Source organism: Arachis ipaensis, chromosome B7, assembly GCF_059453495.1.
Source record: "Arachis ipaensis isolate K30076 ecotype BB chromosome B7, ASM5945349v1, whole genome shotgun sequence".
NCBI classification, from domain to species: Eukaryota; Viridiplantae; Streptophyta; class Magnoliopsida; order Fabales; family Fabaceae; genus Arachis; species Arachis ipaensis.
The window spans coordinates 7,727,136-7,747,472 of NC_142442.1; the positions used below are offsets into that span (position 1 = coordinate 7,727,136).

The 20,337-nt window shown below is 31.4% G+C and overlaps 3 protein-coding genes across 3 annotated transcripts; 1 reads left to right on the forward strand and 2 right to left on the reverse strand.

The window, feature by feature from the left end:
* Positions 1-5,139: 5,139 nt before the first annotated feature.
* Positions 5,140-6,623, forward strand: LOC107606698 (uncharacterized). Its single transcript, XM_016308731.1, has 4 exons — positions 5,140-5,607; positions 5,708-5,761; positions 5,809-6,042; positions 6,294-6,623. The coding sequence occupies exons 1-4, from the start codon at positions 5,140-5,142 to the stop codon at positions 6,621-6,623; spliced, it is 1,086 nt and encodes a 361-aa protein (XP_016164217.1).
* Positions 6,624-7,614: 991 nt separating this feature from the next.
* LOC107606697 (uncharacterized) lies at positions 7,615-8,131 on the reverse strand. The gene is made up of 3 exons (XM_088494402.1): positions 7,982-8,131; positions 7,773-7,904; positions 7,615-7,653 (listed from the first exon to the last, which is right to left on the reverse strand). The coding sequence occupies exons 1-3, from the start codon at positions 8,129-8,131 to the stop codon at positions 7,615-7,617; spliced, it is 321 nt and encodes a 106-aa protein (XP_088350528.1).
* Positions 8,132-12,775: 4,644 nt separating this feature from the next.
* IBR5 (indole-3-butyric acid response 5) lies at positions 12,776-17,402 on the reverse strand. The gene is made up of 5 exons (XM_016310855.3): positions 16,544-17,402; positions 14,980-15,079; positions 13,847-13,904; positions 13,639-13,745; positions 12,776-13,387 (listed from the first exon to the last, which is right to left on the reverse strand). The coding sequence occupies exons 1-5, from the start codon at positions 16,778-16,780 to the stop codon at positions 13,071-13,073; spliced, it is 819 nt and encodes a 272-aa protein (XP_016166341.1). The 5' UTR covers positions 16,781-17,402; the 3' UTR covers positions 12,776-13,070.
* Between the last annotated feature and the right edge of the window lie 2,935 nt (positions 17,403-20,337).

The following is a 20,337-nucleotide window of genomic DNA, read 5'->3' on the forward strand; positions in this document are numbered from 1 at the left end:
TCGAGATAAATTATCAGAAGCCGAGTTGAATTTTTTTTTGTCAAAGATCTCGTTGTCTTTCGAAATAATTGTCAGGACTATTTTAAATTTTTCTCACAAATTTAAGCTAGGTTAAAAAATTAAGTTTCGCCTAAAAAAAACGGTCTAACTCGTCCGTTTAACATGCGGACATTGGCAGAGCAAGCTTGCCCAGCGGCCATTTATTTTTATTTTATTTTATTTTAATTTCTAAAATTTCAACCCAATTTCTATATGAAGGAAAAGAAAATTTATCAACTCTGTTTATAATAATGTTTGTTTAATATTTATAAAAATTTTAGGCCAAACTAAGACTTGTAATATTAAAATATTTTTAATGTTAATTAAATTTAAAAAATTTTTAAACTAAAAAATAAAAAATAAAAAAAATACATGTTGGCAACCAAGTTCGCCTGAATGTCATTAGGCAAGGCGGGACAAATCGGTCCGTCTAGAGACAAATTTAAAATAGGATAGGTTAATTCTTTTGACACTTCTATTGACATACATAATGTCTATTATTAAATAAAATATGCCATGAAATTATTTTTCTCAAAAGCTAATAAGAAGAAGCACATCTAATATGTTTATTCAAACAAAATACTCTTTTTAAATTTGCGTTGATTTTTTGCATAATTTTTTTTTCATGTTAAAATTTATTTTTTTTAGAGTCAACAAGAAACTTTAAAGATTTTTAAGCCATAAAAATTAAAATACGATATGTGAATAGTTATATCTAACAAAATACTTAAGTTTAGTCTATTAAGTAACAGAAAGAAGGGGGTGAATAAATATTTTTTGGTAACAAAGTTTTAGAAAAGTTATTGTTTTCTTTAAATAATAAAAACATAAATTTTATAAAGTTAACACAAATTTTTTTTATAACTAACACAGAAATTTTGAAAAAAAAATTAATAAAATAGAATATGAAGAATAGAAATTTTCCTGTCCTTTAAGTTTGGTAACTTTAATAGTCGAAAAACTTCAATGTCCCTCCCAAAGTACGTAATATAACATTCTCCATATTAAGATTACAAATTAAACAAATTTTTATTTAAAATACAAAAAGTTTAAATTTTTAATTTATTTGTTTTATATTTAATAAATAAAAAATTTTAAAAAAAATATTAATAATAAATTTATCATGTTTTTTTAAAATACATGTTAGCTAAATCATAGAATAAAATACAAAATATGAATAATGGACCGCAAGCTCGAATTAATGAAGGAGGTTCATAGCTCCTACATGTGTTTGTTAAGATGATCAAAGTTGACCCAATTTTATGCAAAAATGCAAAATAAATGCTGGAATCTTGGGCGTGATGCTTGCATTATTGTCCAAAATGGTGATATGTCTTTACTCTTTATAGCTTTTGTTGCAAAAACCAAAATGCTTAATTTCCTCGTGAGAATCAATTTTCATAACAAAAAACTTTGAAAGTCCATTGGTATAAATTAAACTGTCCAATTTGATAATTATATGAGTAGTTGATTTTACAGTTGGATTCTGTACAATGTAGTTTGATAAACGGTAATGTTAGAAAAATAAAAAATAAAAAAAATAAAATTTATAACAATTAATAAATATTAAATAAAATAAATTCTGACTGTTTTTTATTTTTTTATTATTATTATCAAAATTTTGGTCGGGTAAATAATTGCTTAATCTTTTAAGAAACAAGAATCAATTAGTAGCACTGAAAAAGAGTTTAGAAGCATGGCAACTACTGACACCGAAGTTATTATTTGGGTGCAGAATTTATTCAAGGAACTCCAGTTACCAAGTTCAATCACCCACACATTTTGAGTCAGAAATTTACTCCATTAGAGAAAGAATAAACTGCAAGCAACTTCATGTGTTCCATCTTCCTCATGCCACCTCAAAAACCAGACACACTTAACAAATTAACTATATTTCACCTCAATTTAATACAAGGGTATAAAAAATAAGAAAAGTCACATATATACATGGCTAAAGCTTGGTCGTTGAGATGTGTGATTGCAGTTTGTATATATGTTTGGTAGTTTATGAACTGAGTACGTTTATTGATCGATCCCGCTACGTTATTAACAACATTTCTGTCAACATCTGTCAACTCTTATTTATAACTGTCTTTGTGAATGTGTCTAATAAAAATATCTTTTTTATGGCTGTGTTTAATAGATGTATCTTTATAGATATATTTTCTAGATGTATCTCTTTATATATGTGTTTAAAATATAATAATTAATTATTATTGACAATAAATTGGTAGATAATACATTGGTACTCTATACTTTTCCTTTATTTATTTGTTTGGTTGTCACTACTGTATTTGATTGCAAGTGTAAAGTATTGTTTTTTTGTACTATTCCCTTCAATATTTTAGTGTTTTTGTTTAATTTTCAATTTTTCATCATTTATATATAAAAGGACAGAAGTAGTTAATGATATAAATAGAAGAATAAGACATTTCCCTTAACATCCCTTCTTTCTCTCCCCAAAATATTCTACTTTTCCCTCTTTTCTTTTTGGGTAGTGACTTTCTTGTTCTTGCAAATTAATTGAAACACAGTGACATGTTATTGTATCTATATATATAATAACTTTTAAATTTAATATTATTAAATTCTATTTATTAGGCCAGTGAAAATGGCCAGCTTGACCCGTTTAGGTCCGACCCACATCAACCTACGATTATTTACATTGATTTGTTTAAATTTATTTTGTTTATTAGCAATATTTTTCAGTTTGGACTGATCTATTTAAATTTATTTTGTTATAATTTTTAGTTCCGGATATTTATAGTCAGGCTAATTACTTTTCATTTTTTTAGAAAAAATATTTTGATAAAAATTTATTTTATGTTAAGAATCTTAAACAAAATATTTTTTTAGTTAATGGGTCGAATTTTTAGATAAAATAAAATAAATAATGGTTAAAAAAGTGTTATTTTTTAAGAAATACAAAAGGGTTTAAATGGATCGCCTGTTTTGCTTGTTTAATCTGTCATTTTTTTTAAATTAATTTAAACGAACTTAATTTAAAACGCATAAGATCATTCTAGACGACACACATGCTACAATGACCGGGACAAACGATCGCGATTCCGCGAGGATAAGTTAATTTCAAAAATCCGTTCTTTGTAGACTGCAACCCGCCTACATGAAGCCGGAATCACTAGTAATAGTCAGTCAGCCATACGGCAGCAACCCTTCTATTTATTTTATTGACGAGAATTATGAATTTTATTGTCCTTGTGATATATGAATGTTAAGTTTAATAAATTGTTTTTAATTACTGTAAAAAAAAAGCTATTAAACTCATACACCAAACTGATGAAAAAATTATATCAATATATATAAGGATAAATATTGTTTTGGTCCCTAACGTTGAGGGTCAGAATCAAAACCGTTCCAGGTATAATTTTTTATTTAAAATCATCCTTAAAGTCGTATTCGAATTTAAAATCGTCCTTTGCAATATAAACTTTTTGTAAATGACGAAGCTACCCTTCTGAGCTGTTGTGTCTCGCGCGAAACACTTCATTGCTTCATATGCCTGTAAACCCTCAATGTAAACCACAACATTAATCACAACGTTTCACTTCACCAATGTAGTTCCAGCGTGCCCTAAGTAAGAATCAGAAACGACAGAAGCTGTTCTTGGACTGAAGATCGCAGGCAATTTCGATTTACTGGAAGGCAGGGTCGTGCACAGTCCGTCAGGTATGTTTCCATCCTTCCATTGACTATGGTAACTCTCCTCGTAGTAGTTAATTTAGGGTTAGAAGGTTAGATTTTGGTAGTTTGTTAATGGTTGAATGGAGTCGCTGTTTATTGAGAATAGAGATAAACATCACTGTGTGGTTCCTTTTTTAATGTTTTCTTCTATTTCTGCGATATGGCACCGTGTATAGGATGTTGGAGAAGACAATGGTTTATTTTAAACTGAAAGTCTACCATGGGGGATGGTTTACCTATCAGAATGGGCCGTTACAGTATGTGGGAGGAGAAACAACAGTGATAGAAGAGATTGATGGTGATCGGTGGTCCGTATTTGAAGCATATGCAGAGTTAAAACAGTTTGGGTATGTGGAGGAGAATATCCCCTCGTTGTGGTTCAAGGATCCTACACAGGAAGACTTGGAAGAAAATTTGAAGTTGTTTAAATCTGATGCAGATTCGATTGCCATGTGTAAAATAACTGAGTTGAGAGATTATGTGGAGTTGTATATTGTGTACAAGGTTGAAGAGGAAGATGTGTTTCCTACTTCTGGCTACATTGATGTTGGGGGAGGGGGGATCATAGGATGGTTGATGAAAGTGAGGGACAACAGCTGGTTGTGTATGGTGGAGAACATGTTGGTTTAAACCAATCTGAACCAGGTGCTGATAACTCTGGGGCAGAGAATAGGGAGAGTGATGATGATGTTAATCAAGAAGCTGATATGGGTAATTCCGGTGATAGTGACAGTGTTGATTTAGAGCATAAACCATCTGAAGAAGAGGACGACACTGAAGATGATTTACACTTTACCAACAGTGAAGATGAGCTTGATCCTGCTGTTAGTGGGTTTCAGGATGTTAACGTCATGAATGAAAAAATTAGGGCAGTGAAAAAGAAGGGTGTCGCAACTGACAACTTTGAAGATGAGGAGGGAGCAAGGAGTGATGAATTAGAAATCGACCACGAGGTTAGAACTGATGTGTCAGATTCAGACCACCAGGGACAGAGGTATCCAGTTCACAAGCATCAAAAAGACATGAGCCAATACAAGTGGGAAGTGGGCACAGTGTATGTATCTCGGGAAGAGTTCAAGGACACTGTGACTGCATATGCCGTGCAGACCGCTAGGGCAATCACATTTAGGAAGTGTGATCTGTAGAGGGTTAGGGCTGTTTGTACTGGAGAGTGTCCCTTTTGGCTGTATGCTGCAAAAATTCGAGAAGATGATACTTGGCAGCTTCGCAGCATGAATTTGACTCACACATGTACACAAGCACACAGGGTGGGGATTTTACACTTGAGATGGCTTGGCAAGGCATTTAAGAAGAAGGTTGAATCAAATCCCAAGGTGAAGATACGGGAGTTGGTGTCAAAGGCTAAAAAAAAAGTGGAACTTGACTGTCAATAAGTCAATGGCAACGAGGACCAAGCAGATTGCACTAGATGAAATTCAGGGAACCTTTCGAGAGCAGTATAAGAGGATATATCATTATGCACATGAGCTCCTGCGGGAAAATCCAGGGTCCTCTGTTCGCATACAAGTGCAAAGGTCCCCTGATCTTGATAATGCAGCACAAGCCTCATCCATGACCAATTACTGCATCTTCCAAAGGATCTACGTGTGCTTGAAAGCATGCAAGCAGAGCTTCCAGCATTGCAGGAGCTTCATTGGTCTAGACGACTATTTTTTGAAGACACCCCAGGGAGGACAACTGCTCACTGCCATTGGTTGGGATCCGAATGACCAAATGCTGCCCATTGCATATGCGGTTGTAGAGGCCGAGACCAAGGACTCATGGACTTGGTTCCTAAATCATCTTGCATCTGACATTGGGATTGAGAAGATGAGAAGAACCACATTCATGTCTGACCAGCAGAAAGTAAGCATGGTTCACCACATTTAACTTATGCACACTGACATTGTGATTTACTGCATTTCAAGTATCACTAACTGTATGCTCCTCGATTTACTGATTGCAGGGTTTGTTGCTAGCATACGAGGATGTTATACCAGGTGTGGAGAATCGATTCTGTGTGAGGCACTTATTCTAGGGTTACACTTGAAGCAACTCATGTGGAAGTGTGCTAAGGTGACTCACTGGAGGGACTGGGACAGGTACATGGTCGAACTGAAAGCTGTGAATCAGGAAGCTTTTAGGTATCTAGATGCTATCCCTCCTAGGTATTGGTCTAGATCTAGGTTCACCTATAATTCCAAAGTAGATACACTGGTTAACAATATGTCTGAAAGCTTTAATGTTGCCATAGTTGATGCTAGAGAGAAGCCTATAGTTACAATGTTAGAGGATATCAGGGTTAAACTATTGACTAGATGAGCAGAGAATAGGGATCTTGCTCAAAACTATTCAGGAACAATCTTACCTAGGATTAGAATCAAGTTGGAGAAGAGGTCTAGATCTGATGGAGAATGGCGGCCATATTGGTCTGCAGCTCAGAAATATGAGGTTGTTAATAGATTAGAGAAGTTTGCTGTTGACTTAGGATCTTATGAGTGCTCATGTAGAAGGTGGCAGTTGAGTGGAATACCTTGTGTCCATGCTATTAGTTGCATCAAGTTCAAAGGCTTGGCTTGGAATCTTATGTGGCCGACTGCTACAAGAGAGAAGCATACTTGAGGTGCTACGAGGCAGTCATACACCCATTGAACGAACCTGATCTGTGGGAGAGAACAGCACATCCTGATGTTATGCCGCCCCCATATAGAAGGCCTAGTCACAGGCGAGTCAAAAAAAGGAAAACAGTTGCTAAAGATGAAGAACAGAGTAGCCGCACTCACATGTCAAGGAAGGGGGAGAAACAAAGGTGCTCTATATGTGACTCAGTTGGACATAATAAAAATAGATGTCCTAAACCTATTGAGGATGAGATATGTTGATTAATTTTTCACTTTGCTTGCCTGAGATTTTTCCATAAGCCTTATGTTCATCTCTATTGACTGCAATTGTTTCATAGACCCAAAATTCCAAGAAAATAAGCAAAGGTAAGTAGAAGAAGGGAAGCAATAAATTACAGCCTCCAACTGCTAAGGGAGGAAAGAAGACTGCATCTACACAGCCCACTCCTAAACTTACTGTCAAGTGAAAAGCTGCTGCAGCAACACAGCCACCAACTTCAGTCTAGTCCAACTCTGCAACACAGCCAAAAAGGCCTAGAGGCAGGCCCAAGGAAACCACTAAGTCCAACTCTTCAGCCCAACATGATCCACAATTCAAGAGGATTGCCAGCCCAAAAAGCTCAGCACCTTCTACATCCTCATCACAGCCGACCACCAGAACTCTTCCAGCATCTCAGCCAACCATTGCCACAGCTTCAAGCTAACCCATTGGACACTTCTCTATCAACCTTTCTGGAGGACCTCATGTTTTTTCAAGAAAACTTAAGTTAATGGCAAAGTTGCCTCCAAAAAAATGGGGATTGCTTTAGAAAAATGAAAAAACTTAACATCAATTTGTCATATTTCTATACCATGCATGTTGGTTTATTTTGATTTAAGTTTGTGTTAAGGTTCTAGTTAAATCAGTGTGGACTTGTTAGCCACTTTTTGTTGCTTATATTTTGCCTATGTGCTACTGACTGTTGTACTGAATTATTGGCTTGGAGCAGCCAATCTTTTTGTTTTTTAGTTTATTTTGAGTTAAGTTTCTTTTAAGGTTCTGGTAATGAGAAACACTATGCTTATTATGTATTTTGACATTTATCATGTTAATGACACTGTTATGGTATTGTTCAATAATGGAACTCATGTATTTGCCAAGCAAAAATTTCACTCTCATTTCATTCACCAACCATGCTTACAAAATAGTCATTTATACATGTTGAAATAGATTCAACACAACAGATTCAGGAACCCCCCTAATAGATAAACCCTAGCCCAATTTACCTACAACAACAACAGCAGAATACACCTACACATGTTTCATACCAGGTTCAATGGAATTACACACGGTTGCGTTGCTTTAGAAAAATTCTGCAACAGCAAACATACAAACCCAACCCACCCAAAAAGTCCTAAAACAGCAACGACCTTCAACTTCCACTCTGCCGCTTTCGTTCTTGATTTCAGCATCGAAACCTTCTTCCTTATTCTAGCAATTTCTGAGTGTTCCACCTCTGTCTTTGGATCTGCCCAACGAAAGAAATTGCAGCCTTGTTGCACCTGCACATACTCACCGTGATCACTCTCCATTCCATCACCCAAATGACCCAATTCAGAGGAAAAGCAAAAAAACAAACCTCAAAGAAGACACAACCCCAAAACCTGTGACCTGGGTTCTCCTTGGTCCCCGAGATTCGCAACACCGGCTTCTCACCATGGGAACAAAGTAGCAGCCTACCGTGTGACGAAGATCTGCTTCGAGATGAGGTTGAGCTTTGTGCAGCCATGGCATTCTCCCTCCAGCAGGTCCTCGACAGTGAACTCTGCAACAGTGGCTTCCACGTTGCTACACTTTCTTCCTTTCAATTCAATGTATATTTATAAAGCTTTTTCCTTTTTTTTTTTATTATGTATGTGTGTATATATATATATATTTATAATTGTTTTCTATGGTCATAATTGTCTTATAACAACAAAAGGGCATTTACGTCCGAAAAAATTATAAAGGTTAAATACGACTTTAAGGATGATTTTAAATAAAAAATTGCATCAGAAACGGTTTCGATTCTGACCCTCAACGTTAGAGACCAAAACAATACTTATCCCATATATATAAGTATATAACCAAGTAAAAAATATTTACCGATGACTCTAAAGAAAATATATATTAAACTCATTAGAATTGAAATTGAGTGATCTTCGCTCAATCTAAGATATTCATTTAAAAGTAAAAAATATTTTATATTTATAAATTATTTAAAAATTTTATTTTTGAAAGATATTAAACTTATAATAAAACACAGTAATGCTAGATAACTTTATTCAAGAGTCTGAATACACACTTCTGTTTAAGTAATAATACATAATTAAATATGATCATGTATAAAACATAAGAGTACTCATTGAATTGGTTAGTCGTGACAACACATACATATCTGATCAACAAAAATAATCAATAATCAAATCCCCATATTTGTAGCTACTAATAGTCAAAACCTTATACCAAATACATGGCGATGGATTATATTATTATTATTATTATTATTATTATTATTATTATTATTATTATTATTGTTATTATTATTATTATTATTATAAATAAATAAATAACATGACATTATTATTTTCCTTTTCCTAATTTTTAGTCGTTATTTTTTAATTATTACCTTAAGACTAGTTCCAAGTCAATATATAACAACCACATCAATCCCTAACCACAGAACCTTAATTTATCCAATAATAGCAAGGCAAGCACTAGCTTTAAAATTCCATGCAATCACTTGAATTGATCTCACACACACAACCTAGTAACTAAAAACAACAACAACAACAAGCAATGGCTACATACTCATCAAGAAGAGTCGTTGTTGTGTTTGGTGTTGGAATTCTTCTTGTTACCCTAATGTGCAACATGAAATGCAGCATGGCAAATAAGGATCATGAAGTAGGAGTGAATGTAAAGGTTCAGCATGGAGGGTGTCACCATGGCAAGAACTCAGAGAGAGGAGAGGAATGCACAAGTGAGGATGATCATCTTGGTTTGTATGCTGATGTTGATGACACTTTCAAGGCCAAGCACCATGTTAAGGTTACTCATACTCATAATCATAATCATAACAATCATCATGGCAAACATCATCAAAATGCTGAGCATGACTCACCACACAGTGGTAACAACAATGTCCATGTCTTGGGACATTGATCAACAACGGAATCATCATCATCTTTTCTTTTCTTTTATGTTGCTTTGAGTAATTAATTAATCATCAATTTGTCACATTTTTGTTTTTTTTTTTTTTCGTTAGTAATTTTGATGTGGTAAGAGTTATTTATATGTTTCTTTTTCTTGTTATTATTATGGAATTTGGATGAGATAAATTATTATGATATGAGTCATTTTCTTGGAGAATATATGCATGGGTGTTATTAGGGTTACAAATCTCGGAGTGGAATGTATTGTATTTCTATTTTCATTCTATATCCTTCTTACCATTTTTACTTTGTCTCAGAGTGATATCTCAAAATTCAAAAGAATATATAAAGATACTGATGAGTTAAAGGTGAAATAAATAAATATATATTTGGAACTTAATTTTTACCGTCAACTAATTATTTACTGTAATGTCAATAAAAATAATTAATTTTTCTATCTATTATTTAAGAAGTTGTCTAAATACATTGATACAATTAGATAAATATATAAAATCTTTTGTACTATTAATATATTAAAACTAAATTTATATTTATATTTTTTTATTAATTTTTTTGTTTATTTAAATGATTAAAAAATGTATATAAAAATAATAAAGATGATAACTAAAATATTAATATTATAGGGTAAATATTCTTTTCAATTTCTATTTTTTTTTTGTGAGACATAATGCACTTTACTTATCCTTAAACATCATTTAGGTCCTATCTACTAAGAAAAATGGATAAAACGACCCTGCAACCGAATGATAAATGGTTGCCAATGCCAAATGTTAGTCCTTTGATTGAAGGGACTAAAAATCTCTTCTTAATATCTTCCTCTTTTTCTGATCTTCTCCTTCATTTTCTTTCTCTTTTTTCAGAGACTTCATGAATGACTTTTTTCTTTTTTTCAAAATCATCATCAATAGCTACTCACAAATAAATAAACAAAAATTCTGAAAACCCACACAATCCAAAACCCACACCTTTATTCAGTACCACTCCTTTACTAATTACACCTCTCCTTCACAGCGACCACCATCGGTGTTAGAAGAAGTGTCTGTGACAGAGAAAAAGAAGTAACTAGCAAAAGAAGTATCAGAGAGGGAACAACAACAATGGTGAAGAATCACAAGTGGAATGTGCCCCACCCGCTTCGAGGCACGCATAGGGGTGAACGCGGATCCAATCGAATATAACCAAAATCTCGATTCGATCCACACAAAAATCATCGAATCGAATTGGATCAAATATCCGTAGGTTTTAGATCCAATCTGCACATTTATAAATCGGATCAGATATCAGATATCAGATATATTTGCAAAACATAAAAATATTTTTAAAAACTTATTTTTATTAAAAAAATAAATAAAATTCCTTTTTCTATTTTTTTTACCAAATATAAGAGACTCGGACCCGCAACCTCTTAATTGAGTATGGGGAGACTATGCCATTTGAGCTATAACTCATTGGCTCATTTTTCTATTCTTTTAAAACATGTTTACTTTTAAAATAATATTAAACATACTTTTCTTAAATAATAAAATAAAATAATATAAACATATATGATAATTATTAGTTAAAATAAAACATAAAAAGAATATTTACTTATTTATTTATTTATTTTTGCCGATTCGTGGATATGTGGATCGGATATACAGATACATACATAAAATTCGCAATTTGTTTCTATTAGTGTGCTGATCGGATTAGATTTATATCCATAATTTTCAGATCGAACTCGGATAAATACCGCAGATATGCGAATCGCCATGAAAACCCCTATTGAGGCACATGGCGTCTTCAAGGAGTTTGGCCAAGAGGCGCTCTCTCCTTCACATCAAACTTGTTGTTTTCTTTCCCCTCCCCTGTCATATCATTCTTCGTGCCGGCCATGGCCTTGTTTTTGGAGATTTACTTGATGGCGGTGTTGAGTCTGAGGTTGGTGGTGTCTACGACAGATGAGAGATTTGGATAGAAGACAATTTAAATTGAGTGTTTGTGGCAGTTTTTGGACTGATCCAATGAAAGTTGGTTTAGGGTGGTGGTGGTTTAGGTGAGAAGGAGAAGAGGTGAGGAAGAGGAAACTACGCTAGTAGTAATGAAGATGAAACTCGACAATGATGGTGATGGAGATAAAAATGCAAAAAGAAAGCTGAAGAAGAAGAGGAAGAAAACGGAAAAGAGGAGGAAGATGAAGAAGAGGAAGATAATAAGAGGGAGTTTTTAGTCCCTCCAATCAAAAGATCTGATACCTGATACAGACAACCGTTTATTATCCAGTTGTAGGGGTTGTTTTGTCTATTTTTTCAGTAGATAAAAATCTGAATAAAATTTAAGGATGATTAGAGAATACTGTCTCACAAAAAAAAGGTTAGGAACTGAAAATAATATTTACCCTAATATATGTTATGTTAAATTATTTTGTCAGACGTATATCAAATAACTTAATTATTTTTAACCATTATTTTTATGTAAATATATTTTAATTTGAATAATTATTTAAATATTTTTATCAATTTATATATCTCAATATTCTAATATTAAAAATTGCATGTTACAGCTATGAATGAGTAATGTAGCACAAAGAAAATTGAATGAATGTGCAACAGAAATCAGAAATTGATGATGAATGTGGCAGTAGTTAGTAGTTACAGTGACAAGTCACTGCACTTTACTGAATGCACCAAGGGTCAAAGGCCGGTGGTCACTACTAGTACTCACTCACTACCTATTTTATATAAAAAAATATATTTGTAGACCAAACTTTGGAAGGTTAAAGATAGTCATAATTTTTTTTGTTTTTATTTATATTTATTAATTATTATTAAAGTAATATATACTATTAAATATAATAAATATATAATTATAAATATTACATAGTAAAATTATAGATATTGAATTAGATTATTATTATTATTATTATTATTATTATTATTATAACAATAATATACGCACAGAGACACGAGAGTATTTAATTTACAATGGTTAATGTGTCTATCCTAATTAATTTTTTTGGTGTTCAAATCATGAAAATATTAGAGACACATTAGTGTTCTAATTATTATAGATCAATTGCATGCTACATAAATATCAGTGAACAATTCATGAGCAGATTTGATTCACAACATTACAATGAAAATTAATACAATTTTTTTTCACATCATTCTAAACCAATATAAAAAAAACTGACCCTCATCCATAGTTGAATTTTGCAAGAGAAATGCTAAACACTTGGATTTGGTTGTTTAAACTTGTATGCTTTCTATAGATGGTAATTGACAGCAATATTAAAAAACTGGATAATGTCAAAAGTGCAGATCTATTGGTGCACATTAGAGCAGTAAAACTACAATATGGTGTAAAAGTCAACACTACAAAGCAAGGTAATTGTAATTTGAAAAAAAAAAAACTATGAAAATATTTTAAATAAACAAAAGAAAAAATTAAAAGAAAAAAAAAACTTTGTATACTTTCACAAGTCATTGATGATTATTGAAACATGGTTGTGAACTTGTGATCATGATCAAGAAGTCAAGAACCATCCATTTGGATATCTGTGCCATTTGGATTTGGTGGATTTGCATTGAATGGGATTCCAGTCACAACCTTCTGTGTTTGGCCAGCTCCAAATGTGAACTCGGCCGGAGCTATATCTAAGGGTGGTCGGGCGAATATTGAAGTAGTTCCAGCAGCAGTGAAGGCAGGATGTGATGGAGCCGACTCACTGATCTTTGGGAAGCCAAAGTTGATCGGACCTGAAGCAGGAGAGAAACCAGCCAGAACAGAGCCGCCACCATCGATTGATCCAAACATCTTGTTCTCAAACTCCTGCAGTTGCTGGAAGACAACTACATTATGGAAGAAAGGATGCATGTCAGAATGATGATAATTGCACTATTACATATTGCCGGTGGTCGATTTGACCCTAGATTCATTCAGTAATTCATTTGACCCTTGATTCATTCAGTAATTCATAAGCTTGGTTGACCATTTACATGAAGGTTTCATGTTATTTCTCTTCATAAAAAAGAGCATTTTCTTCCATTGACTAACACTGTTGAAATATGAGACTTGTATTGGAAGAAAGATCAAAACATACCTTCTGTTAATTCCACAGATGGTCGCCGTTCCTTGACCCATTGATAACTTTGTGCGAGTCTCCATCCTTTTGACTTCATTAAGTATGCAATCACGATGGCTGGAGACCTGTCGTAGGATGTGATTCAGAAAATTACCATAAATATCAATGTTGTTACAGCATACTCAAAGGCAAGTATACAGTTATGAGGATTGCCGCAATATCTTACCTACTCTTTCCAGACATGCAATGAACCAGAACACGAGCCTTATCTTTCTCACATTGCTCTGCAAAAAAAGCAACCAGTTTTGGTTTTGTTGTACATGATCATTATTACAGATTTATTAAAACATGATAATGGAATGAATATTTAGGATAGAGCTACAAATAGTTGTCGCGTGATTATTAGTTTTCTTCATAGAAAAGAAATCCGCGACAGATGATCATAGAGAGAGAATACAAAATTTATGGTTCTTTTTTTATGACAAGCTTTGGTCTAACGGTGAAGCTGGTACCTTATTGCCTGCATATTATTGATTCAAAACCTGAAAACAACATCATTTGTATGTGGGCAAGACTACCTCTACCCTCTCCAGAACCCATCATGTGGCGTTCTTTAAAAAAAAAAAAAATTGTGTACAATTTTCCATCGACCATGCCAATATCCAAATAAACAGAGAACATCTATCTCTATCTATCACCCTGGTACATCACTCAGTATTGTGCTTGTTTGTTCGCAATTTGGACAACGGACTATTGGAAGGTAAGAAAACTATAATAAATCACTATGATACATTGCTTTGATTTTTTGTCAGACACCACCAGTAGAGAAACAGAAAAGTAGGCACACGTATGCCCATTGTGAACATGAGCAAAAGCAGATCATGAACCTCTCTAAAACAGGCATCCTGAAGGTAACATAAAATCCTTAATGAGACATTGCATTTAAGCTCTTATCATGGTTTTTGGTTTCTTTTTTTTTTTTGTGTTGTTCTTTTTTTTGTTTGGGGGGGGGGGGGTTAACATAAAATAGAAGTATCAAGACAGAAGAAAGCAATATATAACTAATGTTATCACATGCATTGAAACAAAGAAAGTTATAAATGAATCGCAAATTCGTCACTCTAGAATGCACACCTGGCTGAAGATAAGTAAATATCTGAGTCTCGTGGGTGCGAAAATAAATATATAAAAGAAATAAAGCATGCCGATACTAGCTGATATCCCAAAAGACAATAAACGTGCAATCATCATGTTTGATAAGTATTCATAAAAATGGTAAACCAACAAGAAGTTTAAAAAATGCACCTTGGAAACGAAATGATCAGGACTTTAAATTTCAACGGACAAGAAAGAACATACCTAAAAACTGAATTGCTTCTTCAAATGGCAAAGTTTTATCATCTGGTAGGCAGTGATAGGTAAATGAGTTCTTGTAGAGATTTTGACAAGAAGGAACAGTCTGCATGAGTAAAAAATTCAAAGGTAGAATAAAAAAATTAACTGCGGAAAATTTTGGATATATAAATCAACCTTATAAATCTTTTCTTTCTGGGAATGGATACAACAATCATCATGAGAAACAGAATTTACCAACAATCATCATGAGAAACAGAATTTACCATGATTAGTTAAAAACGATAATTATCACCATGTCTGCTATTACATTCTACTCATTCTGTGTTACTATTCAAAGAAAATAATTGTTTATTTTCTCTTGGTAGATCGTTAGAGAAAAAATTACAACTCCATTAACTCTTCAAATAAAAAACTTAACTCAAGCATTACCCCCATTTAATCTTAATGTCATTATTTTGATGTCCTCAAAGCTCAAACTTCTCAATCAAGAGAGCAAAGCAACAGTTATGTGTAACATATTTGGAGGTCCTTCAACCTTTCCTCCATTAAATTCAGTCACCCCCCCCCCTCCCCCCATATATCCAATTAGAAGTTGGAACTAAAATTCCAATTTCATTACACCTAAGCAATTAATATTGACAGCTATTATAAAGAACAAAAAAACCACTTAAGTACCGTGTCGACAACACGAGTTAGAGGACACAACATAGATATTTAAGAGCTTTTGTTTGTTTAAAACTTTCAGTTTTCTTCAAACTCTTGACCACACGCACCAATGCATTTATCATGGCCGCGTCTAGGATTTGAAAATTTGGTATGTCCGTTGCGCATCCTATATTGATTAAACTACTTTTCTTAGTGCAATGTAACTAGACAAATTTCATGTGTTCCCCCTATTAGAGGACACAACATAGAGACAACTATTTAAAAGTTTTTGTTTGTTTAAAACTTTCAAGCACTTTTTAACAATGAGGTGAAGTGTTTTCTTCAAATTCTCGACCACGCGCGCCAATGCATTTATCATCGCCGCGCCTAGGATTTGAAAATTCGGTATGACTGTTGGGCATCCTATTTCCATTTAAGTAATTTTCTTAGTGCAATGTATCAAGACATATTTCATGAGTTCCCCCAGTCACCCGAAGAAAAACCTAACTTCCCAATTAGCCCAACCAATTCACATCTTCAGAACCCTAACTATACATCAACCAAGAATGAAATCATTAACTTGAAATCACCACCTTGCATTGGCCACTCAGAAATCCCAAAGTGTGTTTTTCGCAAACCTGTAACCTAAACTATGAAAGGTTCCACTCCTCCACTGCTGAAATCTCAAAAAACACAAACAACACATACACCACTTCACTAATCAAGAACATCAAACATGCATCACCATCACCATCACCATCATCATCATAATCATTCAATCCAAGGCATTACCATAGAAAGCATTCAAATAATATCAATGCCACAACAATGAGAACAATTAAAGGGAAAAAATTAACCTAATTTTCCAAACCCATCAATCACATAAAAAAAAGAGCAAGAGAACAAAACCCTCCTTTCTTACATTGAGGATACGAGAGATTCCTTGAGTCTTGAGAAGCTCAGAGCGCGATGCGTTGTCGTAGCTACCGAGGTACAGAAACTCCGGCAAGATCACCGACGGGAAGGCGCTAACTTGCACTGATGATTTCTCCGATCCAACGGGAATCCGGTGACCGCAAACCGAACACACTTCACCTTCTTCGTACTTGTGATAGTGCCCACACACTCCACAGGGGTTTTCCCTCTCCCTCTTCCTCATAATCACGGAAACTTAAACAAAACAGCTACTTCCCCCTTTTCGGATCGATAATCAGCAGAGTAACAAGGATGCTAGGTAACGAAAAGGGGGTTAAAACTTAAAAATCGGATTTTTAAATTGGAGACTGATTGAGAATTGTAAAAGGATGAAGACCCGGATCAACAAGAGAAAAAGAGAAGGTGGGTTGTCAAGGATTCAGGGTAAAGATTAGAGCTTTGGTGAAAATAAAGGGAAGAGAGAGAGAAGTGGTGATTATAAGTAAGGAAGGGATCAAAGGAAGTTTCTTTCTTTCCTTCTTTCCTTTTTTTCTCTTTTTTTTTTTTCTTTGTTTTTTTCTTTTAAGTTGATAAACACAGTGTTTTGTCAGAACCTATTTACAACTGGAATTTGGATTTTGATCAGTAAAAAATCTGTGTTGTAGAGTGAGAACTGAGAACTGAGAATTTGAGATAGGTTAATGTGTTTCACGCTTTCACTCACTCAAAGCGGTGAAATTATATCTGAATTTGTTAGCAGTGACTAAGGTGTGTGTGAATGTGAAAGTGGTTTCGATTAATTTTACATTGGTTGGATTTGGATATTGGGAGGTTCGAGATTCTAGGTTTTGGCACGTGACATGTGTAGGAGAGAAATCCAGGTTTCTTATTCTTATTGTCGTAGATCTCGTACAAACACACTTCACTAACACTCATCAGGAATATAATCAGAGGAATATACTTAAAAAGTTAAAATTGTAAATCATCATTTGCTAAAATTAATTTTATGTGAAATTTATAATTGAGAATTATTAATAATTTAATTAAATTTATTAAATTATTTAATAATTTTTAATTATTATAATACGTATTTAGAAATATTTTTTAGTTTATGTTTAGTTTATTTTATTGTTAAAATTTGTTAGAAGATTTGATTTAATTTTGATTTGTTTAGTAGTAAAATTTAAATTTAAATTAAATATGATCTAATCTAATAAAGATTAAATCTAATTTAAATTAAATTATTTTTAGAGATTTAAATTTAAATTAGATATCTAAAAAGATTTGACTTCTTTTTAGGTTGATCTATTAGGAATCTATTTAAAGATTCATTATTATTCTTTTTAAATTAATTTTTTATAAATAATTTTTTTTTTACTTTATTTGAGAAACTTAATTGTAAACAAACTTCTTTTAACTGTTGCATCAGAAAATTAAATTGAGATAGAAGAATTCTTTTTTTTTTTAACTTATTTTAGTTCTGTTCCATATCATATCCACTTCATATAAAGTTAATTGTACATGTATTTTTATTCTTTTTTTTCGTATAAAATTAATAGTTAAGAATCATTAGATAATAATTTAATCAAATTTATTAAATCATTTAGTGATATTTAACTATTAACTTTACATGAATATAACTGTACATCAATATTTACTTAAAAAATATTAGATAATTTAATATATTTAATTAAATTATTAATATAATATAGGTTTATATTTTAGTTATAATTTTTATAAACAAAAAATTCTATAGGAATAGATATTGATATGGAATGGTAAAACTTTTTTTTTTTTCGTCTTAATAGTTAAACTATTTGATCTGATATAAGTTGTTAGAATAGATTAATTTATTTAAAATTGTAATGTTAAATATTTATGCATTAAATTTTATCATTTTATAATTTATTTATGGTCAATGAGAAATTGCTTTTATAGTTTTTTAGGGTAAAGTATAATTTTAGTCTTTAAAATTTAGTAGTAGTTTTAAAAATATTTCTAAAATTTATTTTGTTTCAATTTTATCTTAGAGATTTTCGATTTATATTAACTATACCTCTGGCTGCGGCTAATTTTTTAAAAAATTTAAAATTAATTCAACAACAATTTCATAAAAATAACTTTCAATACAAGTAAATTAAGTATAATTTTTATACATCATTTTTGTTAAATTGATCTTAAATTTTTTAAAAATTTAACTATCAAAAATATATTTGATGCAAATCAAAAATTAAAATAAAATAAAATAAAATAAAATTTAAGAATACTTTTAAATTTTTATTAAATTTTAAAGATAAAATATATACTTTATTTTTTTTAATAAAAACAGTTTTCATTTTTTTTTAACACTGTCATTTTTTTAACACTTAATTCTGAAATTGCTTTTATCTCATAGTGATTTGTCATGTGGATAAATGATAAATGAAAAACTTTCTCTTTTTTTTCGTTGTTTATCCTTATCTATATCTATTTTTATAATAGCCCAAGAAGAATACAATTTAAATCCGCAAGTAAATTCTTTCCGTGTAAAAGTAATTATTTACTATATACAAGGGCCATTAGTTAGTCTATTATTATAAATTATATATAAAGAAAAAAAATTTATTTTTATAAATTTATTTTGTTAATCTCATATTATTTATTATTTTATACATATTTAATATATAAAAGATAAATTATCCTTATCCATTAATATATTAATTTTTATATCGTATTTTAAAATAATTTTGTTTGACTAAATGTTTTTTCGTTTTCCCTTGTACATTAAATTACTTAGTATCAGTTATAACGTCTATTATATTAGTATCTTTTTATTTACATATTGGTTAAAAATATATTTTCATAACTTTTAAAATTATATTGTCAAGTATAATTTTTTATTATATATTTCTCAAATGAAAACAAAAGAAAACATAAGTAAAAAATTATTATATAATAAAAAATTATATTTAGTATTTAATGACATTAATTGAAAAGAAATGAAAAGATTGATTTCCCATTATGACTTACTACCAAAAATTATATTATTGCGTCCTAGAAATTTTTCTAAAAGGGTAATGTAGGGAGATTAATTTTCCATTATAAGTTATACTATTAAAATTTATATTATTTAATATTTATTTATTATAAAATACATTAAATAAAACTAAAAATAATAAATTTTAATAATTTTTTGTTAATATTCTTTTGTTATTAAATATTTTTATTTCTAAAAGTACTAAAAATTAAGTGTCATAATTCATAAAGAAAATATTGGATAATAAAAATGTTTGATAACTAAAAAGAATTAGTCAACAATAGTTAGAATTTGTTTTTTGTCTCTCTATAATAAGATAAACAACTAAGATAGCATTCAAAAATTCACATTGACAAAATAATCTTAAAAAATATGGACAATTAATAAAATTTTAAAAAATTTAAAAATAAAATAAAAATATTTAGATATTGAACATATATTTCAAAAAAAATATTTTAGAAATAATTTTTTGAGGATAATTTACATAATTAAATTGTTTGGCCTCTAAAATTACATTATTACAATTTTTTAAAATAGAAAATATAAATACATTTTTTTATATCTCTATAAAAACCACGCAGTAACGGTTTACAAAAACACGTAATCTACTACAGGCAGCCGCGAATTTTGTTAGTGGAGTGCAATACAAAAACCACTAGAAGCAGTAGTGATTTATGTGTATGGGAATACTAGCGTAAAGGTAGTAGTGGTTCACGTTGAGTAGGCATATATGTTAATATTATAAATTAATTTTTTTATAAAAAAATTTAAATTTTTAATATTAT

What these genes read in the sequence shown, in the direction of transcription:
- LOC107606698 (XM_016308731.1), top strand. Translation starts at nt 5,140, where the DNA reads ATGGCAACGAGGACCAAGCAGATTGCACTAGATGAAATTCAGGGAACC. An exon ending in GTGTGGAGAATCGATTCTGT is followed by an intron (nt 5,762 to 5,808) that starts GTGAGGCACTTA and finishes CTCATGTGGAAG; the next exon opens with TGTGCTAAGGTGACTCACTG. An exon ending in CAATGTTAGAGGATATCAGG is followed by an intron (nt 6,043 to 6,293) that starts GTTAAACTATTG and finishes CCATGCTATTAG; the next exon opens with TTGCATCAAGTTCAAAGGCT.
- LOC107606697 (XM_088494402.1), bottom strand. Translation starts at nt 8,131, where the DNA reads ATGGCTGCACAAAGCTCAACCTCATCTCGAAGCAGATCTTCGTCACAC. An exon ending in GGGGTTGTGTCTTCTTTGAG is followed by an intron (nt 7,905 to 7,981) that starts GTTTGTTTTTTT and finishes GAGTATGTGCAG; the next exon opens with GTGCAACAAGGCTGCAATTT. An exon ending in CGGCAGAGTGGAAGTTGAAG is followed by an intron (nt 7,654 to 7,772) that starts GTCGTTGCTGTT and finishes AAACATGTGTAG; the next exon opens with GTGTATTCTGCTGTTGTTGT.
- IBR5 (XM_016310855.3), bottom strand. Translation starts at nt 16,780, where the DNA reads ATGAGGAAGAGGGAGAGGGAAAACCCCTGTGGAGTGTGTGGGCACTAT. An exon ending in GAATCTCTCGTATCCTCAAT is followed by an intron (nt 15,080 to 16,543) that starts GTAAGAAAGGAG and finishes TTACTCATGCAG; the next exon opens with ACTGTTCCTTCTTGTCAAAA. An exon ending in ATCTGTGGAATTAACAGAAG is followed by an intron (nt 13,388 to 13,638) that starts GTATGTTTTGAT and finishes TCCATAATGTAG; the next exon opens with TTGTCTTCCAGCAACTGCAG.